General features: G+C 45.4%; 1 protein-coding gene and 1 long non-coding RNA gene across 3 annotated transcripts in view; one reads left to right on the top strand and one right to left on the bottom strand.

The window, feature by feature from the left end:
- LOC309326158 (uncharacterized protein C10orf67 homolog, mitochondrial) overlaps positions 1–8,870 on the bottom strand; it is a 51,732-nt gene extending 42,862 nt beyond the window's left edge. The window contains exons 1-5 of the mRNA XM_081834657.1: positions 8,609–8,870; positions 5,622–5,742; positions 4,225–4,368; positions 2,745–2,819; positions 1,728–1,877 (exon numbers count right to left, since the gene is read on the bottom strand). Of these exons, the coding sequence (XP_081690783.1) occupies positions 1,728–1,877; positions 2,745–2,819; positions 4,225–4,368; positions 5,622–5,742; positions 8,609–8,778 (660 nt within the window). The 5' untranslated portion in view covers positions 8,779–8,870. The remainder of the gene's footprint in view (positions 1–1,727; positions 1,878–2,744; positions 2,820–4,224; positions 4,369–5,621; positions 5,743–8,608) is intronic.
- Positions 979–14,054, top strand: part of LOC309326165 — a 60,881-nt gene continuing 47,805 nt past the window's right edge. For both annotated transcript variants that reach the window (XR_014150212.1, XR_014150213.1), the window contains exon 1: positions 979–1,275. This is a non-coding gene — a long non-coding RNA (uncharacterized lncRNA). The remainder of the gene's footprint in view (positions 1,276–14,054) is intronic.

Raw genomic sequence — 14,054 nt, 5'->3', positions numbered from 1 at the left:
TGGCTTAGAAGATAGATACGAAATATGAACGTGGATGGCCATCAAAACGTAAGTCATTTTGGAGGCTTCAAAGCTTTATCACCCTATGTAGTTTCTGAGTTGCTAACTTCATGCTGCAATTTACCCACTGCAAAACTGTATGTTATAAGAAAGTGCTTAAAAACTAAACCCCAGTATCACTTGTTGAGTCCTTTGATGGAATTTAGGGTACATTTGCTATTTAATCATCTATCGTTTAGAAACAGGACTGAGACCCAATTCACCATGCAGACAACCCAGTCCAAAGACTTTCCATAATGGAGTATCATCAGAATAACATAAGAACAGCTATGACTAAGCAATGTTCACCCTGTAGCAACTCAGTCCTAGAGGGAAATACATTTGCCTTTCTACATTAACGTTTACCAGCTACTCCTATTTATTTTTATTTATTTATTTATATCATACAATTTATACACTGCTTGATTATTATTTTAAAAAAACAACAACCTCAAAGCGGTTTACAAAAAGATAAAACAATAAAATTAAGAAAAACCTGCAACCATACTTTGAAACATACAAAAGTTGAAATACTAAGATTAAAATTACCTTAACTTTCTAAGCATCTGGGTAGACTAGTCTAAACAAAGAGGTTTTTAGCAGGTGCCGAAAGGAGTTCAGCGGAGGCTTGATCTCAATAGACGGGGCGTTCCATGGCAGTCAAAAATCTCAGGACCCCCCTCACACTGAACTAAGAAAGCTTGATTGTAATTTTATTTCAAGATCAAATCAATATTATTTTGATCCATTGTTGTGGGGCCCCTAAAAGGTGTCGGGCCCACAGACCAACGCCTACTCTGCCTATTTGGTAATCCAGAACTGGGTGCTGCCTGTGGGATGTATCATTCATTGTAGCAGTCAAATACAACATTTCCTGTTTCCTAGAGTGGACAGGCAGGGGAATGTTGCTCCAGAAAAGGGAGGACTTCCTCTCAAACCTGCTCTGGAGCCTCCTTCCCCTGCGTGTGACCCGGTAGATGGGTGTGGCCCTAGCAGACTCTATAAAAGGGCCAGTCAAGCAGCCATCTTCCTATTTTGACTCTTTTTCGTCTTTTCCCCATTTCACCTTTCGGGCTCCTCTGCTGGCTCTTAGCCAGCAGCACAAGGCTTATCCTTACAGAGGATGGAAGCCGCAAGATAGAAAGTGTGAGGCCTAGCTCAGACTTCTTTTCTCTACAGCTGTTACTGTGACTACAAGATTAAAGCCTGCCTTCAGGACAATACTGTGAACTGAATGTAAGTAAACTTTATCATTACTTTTAGAAGAAGACTGTTGTGTCATCCTTGTTTTTAAGGGGAAATTTACCAGGAACAATCCAATCTGGACAAGCCAGACAGGATTGCTCAACTTAAATGATTCTAACAAATCCATCAACTTCCTCCCAGCAATGTACAAGGAATGTGCTCTGTTACTAGCTCACTAGTGTGAGTGAGAAAGGATAATATTTAATCAATATATCCTCTCCTACTATCCACAACATTCCCACCCTGCCACACTAAACGACTGAGTCCTTAAAAATGTGGAACGGGTATTATGTGGTCCCTGTTGTATTGCCAGTTCCGCCCATCAGAGTAGTTGAGTGGGCACATGTGGGTAAATTGATCCCAAGTTGTTAAGGGCTTTACAGTGGTACCTCGGGTTAAGGACTTAATTCGTTCTGTGCTAAAGGCTTTGGAAAACCACCTACCTTTTCAGGGGACATTTGTTTAAGCCTCGTTACCTCTGCCTCCAAATTTTCAATTGTAGCAGCCTGCTCCTCAAGCTTGCCCCTCAGTATCTGTAACTTTGAAAGCATGGTTTCTCCACCTTCTTCGGATGGGTCAAGTAAGAAATATTTCTGCCAAGGAAAGAGGAGCGTTAATGAGAGACACAAAGCACTTGATCGCAGTCAGAAGGCACAGCAGCAACAGCTGGATTGGTTTTTGTAACACTAAATCATGCCTGACTTTGGCTACATCCACACCCTACCTATGGTGCCACTTTAAACAGCCATGGCTTCCCCCAAAGCATTCTGGGAGCTGTAGTTTAGGGTGCTGAGCATTGCCAGTAGGCCGCCCCACAATTCCCCTCCCAGAACTACGATTCCCAGATTCTTCACAGAGAGCTTTGGAAATTGCAGTTTGGGGAGGAGAACAGGGGAATGGACACCATAGTCTACCTGGGCACACGGTGTTTGCCAGCTACCTACAAAAGCAAACTTCTTGTTTTATTTCAGTAGTTAGGGGTAGCAGAGGAAGGGTGTGGGGGAAGGGAGGGATGTGTGTGGATGGACAGCTCAGTTGATAGAGCATGAGACTTTCAGGGTTGTGGGTTGGAGCCCCAGGTGGGGCGAAAGATTCCTGCATTGCAGGGGGTTGGATTAGATGATCCATTTGGTCCAACTCTACAACTGTATGACCAGCTATGATCTGATGGGTGAAAGGGATAGGTGGGGAGCACCTGCATTCCAGCACCAGTAGCTGCTTCTGCTATTTACGAACAGTTCAGCCAGGAGCAGGGGTGAATCCAAGAGCCTGCACAAGGATACCACATCTGCTGACCTTAAGAAATGCTTTTTTTGTGCCCTGGCTCATGGGGCCAGGTTTTTAGCTGGGGCATTCCAACTCTGAATTCCTTAACCAAGCAAACCAGGGTGTGCTGCACCCCGCGCTGTGTCAGATACTGTAAATAAAATATACACAGTAGCAATAATTAAAAATCTCACCGTATAGTTTGTTTTGAGAATTGCAAGTGCATCACATAGTTGTTGCTGGTAGCTATATCGCATTTTCTCCTCTTTCTGTAATTGAAGGGCGAGATTTAGCTTTTTACGGATTATCGAAACGGTAAAAGGCAAAGCCCGCAAGGAAATGTTTCAAAGTCCACTGTTGGGCAGTGCCTTTCTTGGGATGTTTTGGTTGGTCCCAGTAAAAAAAAAAAGGTGCTGCCCAACTGTAAATTTCAAAATAAAAAAGATGTATTCAAGCTAGTGTGGCACAGTAGCTAGAGTGTCAGACTAGGACATGGTAGATCAGGGTTCAAATTCCTGCTCAGCCATGGAGCTCACTGGGTGACCACTACCTCTCAGCCTTAACCTACCTCGCAGGGTTGTTGTGGGGCTTAAATGGGGGGGGGGACTGGGTACACCACCTTGAGCTCCTTGGAGAAAAAGGTGAGATAGAAATGCAACAAGAAGGAAGGAGAGAACGTGGAAGGAAGGAAGGAAGGAAGGGAGGGAGGGAGGGAGGGAGGGAGGGAGGGAGGGAGGGAGGGAGGGAGGAAGGAAAACAATTCTGTCATTATCTTTGCTCTTTGGAGCAAAGGTACAATCCTCTTCCATCACCTTTAGCCCTTGCAACACCCAAGCACACACTGGTACAGTAGAAGCAGTTACAATGGATTGCCTTTAGGTGGAGCCACAAGCCCACAGCATCCTGTTCTCTGGTCAGGGAGGGACCGGGCGGCTGTTCTGTCTGGTCCCCTGCTGTGTCAGCATTGACTGCACATGAACCCTGCAGATATCAGACCGTGCCCAGGGCTTGCCAGGGCTCAGCTGCCTGTGCTGGCTCTGCTGGGGCTCAGCACAATCAATCCCTGGATCATATCCATAGTGTATATCCCACTGTTGTGAATGCAATTGGAACATTGCAGAATAATGGTGCTGAGCCACCTTACGGACGCTAACCTGAAACTACATCTCATGGAACTCAGCTCATGCTTATTTTTGATTAAGCAGTGAACAAGGGAATGTGCCGACAATTGCTGTAACACATGCCCAAATTGAAAGGCTGATTTTTAAAAAATCAAAAACATATAAACATAATCACTTGTTTTAAAAAGAGAGGAAAGGAAAAGGAAGGGAGACCCTTTCAACAATCTCTCTCTCACCACCCTGCCAACAACAAAAAAGAGCTCCAGTTTGGGGCTGGTTCTTAGGCTGAGTTCTATAGTGCTTTATAGCACAGCGAGGGAATTACAGGGTAATGGTGGTATAAATGTGCTTTCTGTATTGCACTGCTAGCTGCCAGCATATGATATTTTCACACTCTCTCTCTCTCTCTCTCTCTCTCTCTCTCACACACACACACACACACACACTGCTTTAACCAAATAGCAAACACAAAACCTTCACACAGATTACACATTGATGCTTTACACTTCAGCACTTTGATTCTTAAAGCGGAATGAGGAAAGTTGCCCTGTACCTGCTTGTAAAAGTCATCAATGTATTTTAGCCTGTCATTTATGGCTAGCCAGAGCTTGGTTGCCTCTTCCTGTATTCTTTCCTCATACTGTGCTTTAAGGATCTTTCGGTACATAGCAAAATCATTGTAGAGCCTGTCTGTGAACTGAAAATACAAAAGGATTAATGGCACGCTCATTCAAAACGATTTATTATGTGGCTGTTGAACAGAATGGAGCTACCAAACAAGCTGTTTCAGCACACTAAATGAACAGCACCACACACAGACTGTGCCAGTCTGTGTGTGATCTCAATGAAACTGGCCTGGGAAGGGGCATCTTAACCCAATACAACCACACCCAGACACCTGCCATAATTGCATACCTGTTTCAGTGGGTTAGTTTGGACAGAGCAGTGAAAACCAGGGATAGGGAGCCTGGGGGCACCCTGATATTGTTGGACTACAACTCCCATCAATCCCAGGCAGCATGGCCGACAGGGATGATGTGAACTGTAGTCCTGCAACATCTGTAGGAGACCAGAGGTTTCTCATACCTGTGCTAAGCTACAGCTCAGCATTAGCATTACAAGGACGAGCCTAGCTTCCTCTAGGCCAGTGTTTCCCAACCTTGGGCCTCCAGCTGTTTTTGGACTACAACTCCCATCATCCCTAGCTAGCAAGACCAGTGGTCAGGGATGATGGGAATTGTAGTTCAAAAACAGCTGGAGGCCCAAGGTTGGGAAACACTGCTCTAGGCTTGCACACACATGCCTCATAAACAGTTTGATCTCACTTTCCCCCTGCATATGCTATCCACAGTTGATAATAGTGGCAATAAGGACTTTGACAATGAAAGGAATGAAAAAAATAGCCAAGATTTCTGAAGCAAGAATGAATGCAGATGTTAAATTAGAATGGGTAAAAATGGCTGTTGTTGGCACAAAATAAGAACTAGCTACTTTATGTAAACAGCTAAAGGTAAAGGCACCCCTGACACTTAAGTCCAGTTGCGAATGACTCTGGGGTTGCGGCGCTCGTCTCGCTTTACAGCCCGAGGGAGCTGGCATTTGTCCGCTTCCGCAGGCAGTTTTTCCAGGTCATGTGACCAGCATGACTAAGCCGCTTTTGGCGAAGCCAGAGCAGTGCACGGAAATACCGTTTACCTTCCCTGCCGGAGCAGTACCTATTTATCTACTTGCACTGGTGTGCTTTCGAACTGCTAGGTTGGCAGGAGCTGGGACAGAGCAACGGGAGCTCACCTCGTTGCTGGGCCTCGAACCACCGACCTTCAGATCGGCAAGTCCAAGCGGCACAGTGGTTTAAACCACAGTGCCACCCGCCTCCCATGTAAACAGCTACAGTGCCACATATGTATTCCAGCAAAGCTCTGCTTGAGAGATGGGCAGAAAACAGCTTACCTGTAATAAAGTTCTTGTCGTTTCTATAAAGACCTTTATATCTCCTATTTCACTTGTATCTGTTTGCGTAGCATGATCTGAGATCCCAAAACCTATTTTCAGGTTATCTGAAATCGTGTGCCTATGGAATTTTTTGTTGAAATATAGTTAGTTGAAACAGCAAAGATATTATACAGAACAAATGTGAAGCTTAAAGTAGCAATAATCTGCTAAACTATCCATTAAGCTTTTAAGTTATTGCCTCGTTCAAGTGTTTTACTCATGTGTAAAAGCAATGCAAGAGAGGGGACAGGCATGTGAAGCTCCGCTCCACTCCCTATTGTTCATGAGTTGGAGGGTGAACTTCTGAAGCAGAAGTCTATAAAAATTTTGCACAGCAGCAAGGAAGTAGATACAGGAAAGTTTTTCTTCCTCTCTCATAACACCAGAACTCGTGGACACCCAATGAAGCTGAAAGTGGAAGATTCAGGATAAAAGAATGTACTTCTTCACAAAGCATAGTTAACCTATGGAACTCACTGCCACAGGAGGCAATGATGGCCACCAACCTACATGCTTCTGAATACCAGTTGCTAGAAACTGTAAAAGCGGGGAGTTCTCTGATGTTCAGATGAAGACTGCAGGCTTCCCAGAGACATCTGGTTGGCCGTGGTGAAAACAGGATGCGGCATTAGATAGGCCATTGGCCTGATCCAGCAGCCTCTTCTCCTTTACTTGTGGAAGCTGCCTGCACAATGTAGAGCATAGATCAGGGTCTTAAACTGTGCGGGGATCCTCCATAAAGTACAGAAAGCTCCCTGCTTCAGAGGTTTCCCTCTAAATTTTGGGGAGCAAAAAAGTGACAGTCCCCACTCTCCACACTACTTGTATGTAGAAAGTTTAAAGAGGGTTTATATATGTTCCTCAATAATGAATAATTCTAAAAGGAAATCCCGTCACTCACACAGTTATTGAGTTCACTTTTATCACACACTCGCTTTCAGATCAGCTTGCATAGGGGATTCTAGGCAGTCTCCCATCAAGGCACTGGCCAAGCTAAGCCCTGCTTAGATTTCAAAATGTTATTTCTCTGGGGAGCACAGATGGATCGCCATTTGGTTACATCTGCCATGCACACTCTTCAGTTGTACTACAGGGGTCCCCCTCCTTCCTTCCCTGGACTTCCACTGTGGCAATGTTTTGGAAGCCCAGATTAACAAGGTGGGTGAAATGACAACATGCAAATCTTCGGGAGGTGGCTGCTATTCTAAACATGACTGGATTTTCCAGCAACAGGGAACAGGTGGTCAAGGCAGCTGCTTAGTCTCTTGGCTGTAGAATGAGTCAATGTGTACGTCACCCAGGCTAAACTTGGCTCATTTGCAGGGGGAACTCTTAATGCAAAACGGGGACACATGCCAGTTCGATTTTTAAAAATAGCCCTCTGCATTAACATCTCTCAGAACCACTCCCCTGATCGCATTTCTGCAACATGCAAGTGTTCCCTGTTTGTAAGTCTCATCATATCTACAAGTTCTTTAAATAGCAACGTGATAAAGTTTAACATCCATTTTTAATGGCAAGGATGATAGAGGCATTTGCTGGTTGAGAAAGTGTCTCAGAGATACAATTCAGTTTTAAACCATTCTACACTGGGAGAATAAACTGGAGATGCCAGGAAACTAATTCTGGTGCACAGCATTAATGGGACATAAAGGTAAAGGGACCCCTAACCATTAGGTCCAGTCGTGACCGACTCTGGGGTTGCGGCACTCATCTCGCTTTATTGGCTGAGGGAGCGGGCGTACAGCTTCCGGGTCATGTGGCCAGCATGACTAAGCCGCTTCTGGTGAACCAGAGCAGCGCACGGAAACGCCATTTACCTTCCCGCCGGAGCGGGATAACCTATTTATCTACTTGCACTTTGACGTGCTTTCGAACTGCTAGGTGAGCAGGAGCTGGGACTGAGCAACGGGAGCTCACCCCGTCACGGGGATTCTAACTGCCAACCTTCTGGAATTGCACAAGGAAGCATGGAGTTGCCAATTAAATCTGGAGTGTCCATGTAGTCATTCAGTATGACGGGATTTGCAATACATTGTGCTATTTAATTCTTAAATGAGGGATAGCTGGTAGGACAATTCTCTGGTTTCAAGACTCAATGGAAAACAAATGAAGAAATATATGGGAAGCTGCCTCATTCTAGACAGTCCATTTATTTATCATCTAGTTTTTATTTTCTGCCCCTCTTTTAAAAGAGGAACACACAGCGGCTCACAAACATAGAATATGCAGCACAGAATAAAGCTATGCACCTCTCCTCTGTAATGCACACTCTCTCGGGTAGTTTGAGATAAGACAGTAATGACCTTTAAAGGTCTCTTATAAATTATATTTATCCAGACTTCCTAGACTCTGACTCTTTAATTATTAACTCTCTCTTTTGAACACTGTTCAGTTTCATTTTGGAATATATACTTTTGTTTGGTTTTTATCTAGCTTTAAGGAAATTTTATTATAATTTTATTGTTTTTTATGTAAATGACATATTTTTTATTAAGTATTATATATTTCTAATAAATAAATAAATAAATAACAATATTTTTAAAAGTAAAACACAAATTAGCAGCTATGAATAGCCAGCAGCATCTGCTCCAGAGTCAAACCCAATTGGGTCTTACATGTGGTGTATTATATTGTGGTATGGCAGTAAGACTGCTGGACTAGGAACTAGGAGACCTGAGTTCAAATCCCCCAGGCAGCCATGAAGCTGACTGACTTGGGGCCAATCATAGCTTCTCAGCCTAGCCTTCCCCACAGGGTTGTTTTGAGGATAGAATGGGGGAGAATCATTTTCACGCCTCCTTGAGCCACTTGGAGAAAATGGCGGCGAGAGATAAAGGCAAGCTTTTGAATTCTCCACAGAGCTTCATTGGAAGGAGAAGAGAGGAAGAATGCCTTTGCTTCGCTTCCCCCATCGCCCCCTGCAGGCAGCTCTGATGCGTTACCGGTAGTCCAGCTCCAACTCATCAAAGCTGTTATACAGTGTCAGGAGCTCAAGGATGTTGGGGTACATGCTCAGCCTCCGCGTGGATTGCAGGGCCCGTGCGCGCTCAGTGGCTCCAATGTCCTCTTCTTCAGGGACGAGGATGGTGGGGAGAGATATGGACTGGGCCATCTTTCCTCTTCTTTCAGAGCAAGTAACAACGCTGGCCAGGAGCTAATGGTGGGGGTGCCATGGCGACAAGCAGGGCGCACCCAAAGGGAGGGGCTGCTGCTCTCCATTCTAGGAAGGAGGAATGATGATTTCCTGCAGAGTTCTTTCCCTCCCCTTCTGCCTACTTTCCCCCTCCATTCATGGAGCCACGAATGAGCATGAAGAATCACCCAGGGGCACCTCTGCCCATCCTCTCAGATTGGAGGGAGCAGGTGGCGCTGTGGACTAAACCACAGAGCCTCTTGGGCATGCCGATCAGAAGGTCGGCAGTTTGCATCCCCGCTACGGAGTGTGCTCCTGTTGGAAATCAGTTGGAAAGCACACCAGTGCAAGTAGATAAACAGGTACCTCTGTGGTGGGAAGGTAAATAGTGTTTCCATGCGCTCTGACATTCGTCACAGTGTTCCGTTGCGCCAGAAGCGGTTTAGTCATGCTGGCCACATGACTCAGAAAGCTGTCTGTGGACAAACGCCGGCTCCCTCTTTTTGAAGCGAGATGAGTGTCACATCCCATAGTTGAATTCAACTGGACAGAGGTCCTTTAACTTTACCTTACCCTGCCGGATGCAGAGTTTGCCTCACATCACTCCTGTGCCTAAGGCTAAAATGGAGGGTGGGTTTTGAGGCTGCTTCCCTCAGGCTCCACATTGGCTGCCTGGGGTCTGAGTCTGTGCAAGTTGAAAGTCATATCCTCAAACCCTCCCATCTGATTGAGGGAGTGTACTCTGCACGTTCTCAAAGAAACCCTCTTAATCTATTTATGTTATTGCAGTACCGAACACAGTTTCTGGGCCTACTCAAGCCTGTACAGTGGTACCTCGGGTTACATATGCTTTAGGTTACATATGCTTCAGGTTACAGACTCCGCTAACCCAGAAACTACCTCGGGTTAAGAACTTTGCTTCAGGATGAGAACAGAAATCGTGCTCTGGCGGCGCGGCGGCAGCAGGAGACCCCATTAGCTAAAGTGGTGCTTCAGGTTAAGAACAGTTTTAGGTTAAGAATGGACCTCCGGAACGAATTAAGTACTTAACCCAAGGTACCACTGTACAATTTTTGTTCTGTTTTTACAGACAGGACTGAGGTTGTGGTTGACATGACAGAGGAAACACTATGAATTAAGGTACTTTATATTGAGTCAGGCTACTGGTCGGCCTCTAACCCAGTATGGTCTCTTCTGACAGCCAGAAGCCTTGTAGGGTTATTCGGGGGGCAGGGGGTGGGTTCTGTTCTTTTGTGGACGACCCTCTGTGTCCACATGCCAAGGGTGGGTGAGGCTGGAGGCAAAAGTAGGCAGAGCAATGCATGTGACTCCTACCTCGGTACAGCAAGCTACTTTGCAGCCACCCAAATGTCAGGGGATTAACCAGCTCCACAATGCACATTCCTCCATTCAGGGAAGCAGGAGGCATTGCCACAGCTCAAGGACGCATTGCAACCAAGCAAAATTACCTAGGGAAAGTGTGAAGCAGGACCAGTGAAAGGTGTGGCTACGGTAGAAGGGGGTGTGGCATGTGCAGGGTCACCTGGGCCAGACAGAGATGTTAAGAGGGCAGAATTTGGCCCCCAGGTCTGAGGTTCCTCCGTTGCTGTGGTAAAGGGATTCTTTTGTAGCGTTGCTTTGTGAGGCATAGACAACTGAGCTTGGGACCCCCTGCATGCAAATTAGGTGCTCTATCGCCAAACGTAGGCCCTTCCTGCCCAAATACCACCTATTTTATATTGTTTGCATGGGATTTGAACTCCACTTCAGACCTGTTGCACCCAGAGCAGGGGTCTTGCAGCAAATCTTTTGCAGATCAAACAAGGCCTTCTTATACCAAGCTTGAATAACCACCCATTTTTACTTTCTGATGACACAGTTTTCTGCCTTAAAGGTAGCTTAGGATGAGTCTGCATGCAGTGTCTGAATTTAGATACAGCAAACAGAATTAATGACATAATTGTGTCTTCCTGTATTTACTGGTGTTGAATGTCTTTTCTTTCTTTTGTTGTTTAGTCGTTCAGTCATGTCCGACTCTTCGTGACCCCATGGACCAGAGCACGCCAGGCACTTCTGTCTTCCACTGTCTCCCGCAGTTTGGTCAGACTCATGTTTGTAGCTTCGAGAACACTGTCCAACCATCTCGTCCTCTGTCGTTCCCTTCTCCTTGTGCCCTCCATCTTTCCCAACATCAAGGTCTTTTCCAGGGAGTCTTCTCTTCTTATGAGGTGGCCAAAGTATTGGAGCCTCAGCTTCACGATCTGTCCTTCCAGTGAGCACTCAGGGCTGATTTCCTTAAGAATGGATGCGTTTGATCTTTTTGCAGTCCAAGGGGCTCTCAAGAGTCTCCTCCAGCACCATAATTCAAAAGCATCAATTCTTCGGCGATCAGCCTTCTTTATGGTCCAGCTCTCACTTCCATACATCACTACTGGGAAAACCATGGCTTTAACTTTTCTTTCTACATTTCTTTTATTAATCTTTCATTGTGTCCTGTGAGGAAAAGTGACTTACAAAATGGTTCCGTCCTTCCTTCCAAAAGAGGCACGTAACTATAGCAATGCAAATGTACATGATTAATGGAATGGGTAAAAAAGCTATAATATCTGCAATAATTTCTGGCGTGGGTGTGAACATGATTTAGAGGTTCACTTTTTGAAAACCAGCACAGATCTCTATTCAGAAAGGTCTCAGTTTTATGAAGCACGGGGGGGGGCGGGGATGGGGGATGCTGGTCCTAGTATTTAAAGAAGAGTAATAGATTTGCTGCCAGATCCTCCATACTAGAGCACGCTGGCACAAGCATTCAACCTGTGTAGTTGAGTCTAGGACAGGGGTCTGTAAACTTTTTCAGCAGGGGGCTGGTCCACTGTCCCTCAGACCTTTGGGGGGGGGCGGACTATATATTGAAAAAAAGTATATGAACAAATTCCTATGCCCCACAAATAACCCAGAGATGCATTTTAAATAAATGCACACATTCTACTCATGTAAAAACACGCTGATTCTCGGACCCTCTGCGGGCTGGATTTAGAAGGTGATGGGGCCAGCCCTGGGCCCCAGGCCTTAGTTAGCCTACCCATGGTCTAGGACTAGGTGCTGTAACTGTGCATTGCTCCTGCCATTTCTAGTGTTCAGACTGTGAGTGCATTTACTTATGTAGCCAAAACCCTTTCACTGGAGAGAGGTACCCATAGACTTGAGAAACCCCAGCGCTTGCAAACAAACCATCTTTATGGGTGGGGGGAATCCCTAAGGGGCTGGGAACTCCCCAAAGAGGCAAGTAAGGACTGAGAATGCTCAGTGACCATACAGTGCTGACTGGCAGTTGCAAGTGGAATGGGGGTGGGTAGGGAGAGAAAAAATCAATAGGATGCAGTAGCTTTAATCCTCAACAACAGCATGCGACAGTTCCTGAGTTGTTGCCACTCCACGGAGCACCCCAGTTGTGCTACCAGCCTGGCACGAGGCTGCCAGGGGGGGGGGATAATTAGAGTGGCTGCTGTGCTGCAGTGGGCAGGGCTTGGACACGGTCCAGAGGGAAGACTTGCTTTCTCTGGTCCATGCCTAGGCTATTTAAGGCGGCGTGGCCATGACAAAGCCTTCTTCCCCACCCACCCTTTCTCCATTGTAACTGTTCTTGCTTGGATGATAGTTTGTGGCTGGGAGATATATATTTTTTGTTCACACTGCAGTTTATATTTTTGCCTTTCCTTTTTTTGTATAATTTTGTTTTACAATTTAAAATACTCATTTAAACATCCTTAAAATATCAATGACTTCCCTTCTTCTCTTTCCATGGTTCATTTTGCATATCATAAGTCTCTGCATATTTTACATAAACTAAACCATCCAGTATTCCATTATTACATCCATCAAAACTTATTTACACTGTTGAATTTATCTTAATGTTGCCAGCATTCTGAAGTGTATACAACTTTCCCCCCATATATTCAATAAACATTTTCCAATCTTCTCTAAACACATGTTCTTCTTGTTCTCTTATTCTGTATGTTAAATCTGCAAGCTGCGCCTATTCTGTCAGCTTAAGTTGCCATTCTTCTTTAGTTGGGACCTCACTCGTTTTCCATTTTTGGGCTAAGAAAACATGGGCCACAGTAGTGGCATACATAAATAACCTTTTTTTGACACTTGGGAATTTTAGTCTGAATTATCCCCAACATTTCTCCCTTTCCTATGGCAAGGGAATGTTTGCTGGTTGCAGTTTTTGTGTGCACCTGCCACGGCTCTTTGGTGGGGTGGGCATTAGGCAGGATCCATAGGTAGTGAAGGAATCCTCATGGATGGTCTGGAGAAGGTAGGAACTGAATGCCTCAGGCGATTGGGCAGGTTGCCCCATACCCAGGTAGCCAGCAGGAACCACAATCTATGGGCAACACTGGTGGGACCCAGAGTCCAGCAACCACCTCTTGGTGGGTCCAGCAGGTAGGCTAGCTCCGGCATATTCCAGTGGACAGGCTGTTTGATAAGTGGATCTTTGCATCAAATTTTGATATAACTATAACCAAAAAGGTTGTGGCCATATTCAGCCCACACTCCCTGCTCCCTGAGAACCTCCTAGCTAGCAGTCAGTGTCTGGGGGCGCAATACAACATTTTGTTGCAGGACCCACTTGCGCTGTATTTTGGGGTTGTGAACAGAGAGGGAGAAGGTCTAGCATTATAGCCAGGGATCTTGCACAATACAGTGGTACCTCTGGTTATGTACTTAATTCGTTCCGGAGGTCCATTCTTAACTTGAAACTGTTCTTAACCTGAAGCATCACTTTAGTTAACGGGGCCTCCTGCTGCTGCTGCTGCTGCACCGCTGCGCAATTTCTGTTCTCATCCTGAAGCAAAGTTCTTAACCCGAGGTACTATTTCTGGGTTAGTGGAGTCTGTAACCTGAAACGTATGTAACCCGAGGTACCACTGTAGTTTATGACAACATAAAGAAAGGTATGGGTGGGATTACTGTACTCTGAGCCTGTAATAGATCCTTTTCTTCCACCCTGACCTTTGCACTTCCATGGGTTCTCGCAGAGCAAACAGGTTCCAATATCTCCCACTGTAATGTAAAGCAAGAGGCAGCAAGAGGATTCCAGTGATCATAGGCAGTGCATAATACTTTCATAATAATTTATGTATGGAGAAAGGAGGAATATGACACTTGAACACTACCAGCTCACCCAATATGCACACCGTGATAGCAATCAGTTATAGCGATCAAGTCACAGAGAAATATTGTGCTAACTA

The sequence above is a fragment of the Podarcis erhardii genome (genome assembly GCF_964252035.2).
Source record: "Podarcis erhardii genome assembly, chromosome: 12".
NCBI classification, from domain to species: Eukaryota; Metazoa; Chordata; class Lepidosauria; order Squamata; family Lacertidae; genus Podarcis; species Podarcis erhardii.
This window is presented reverse-complemented; position numbering and strand designations above follow the sequence as displayed.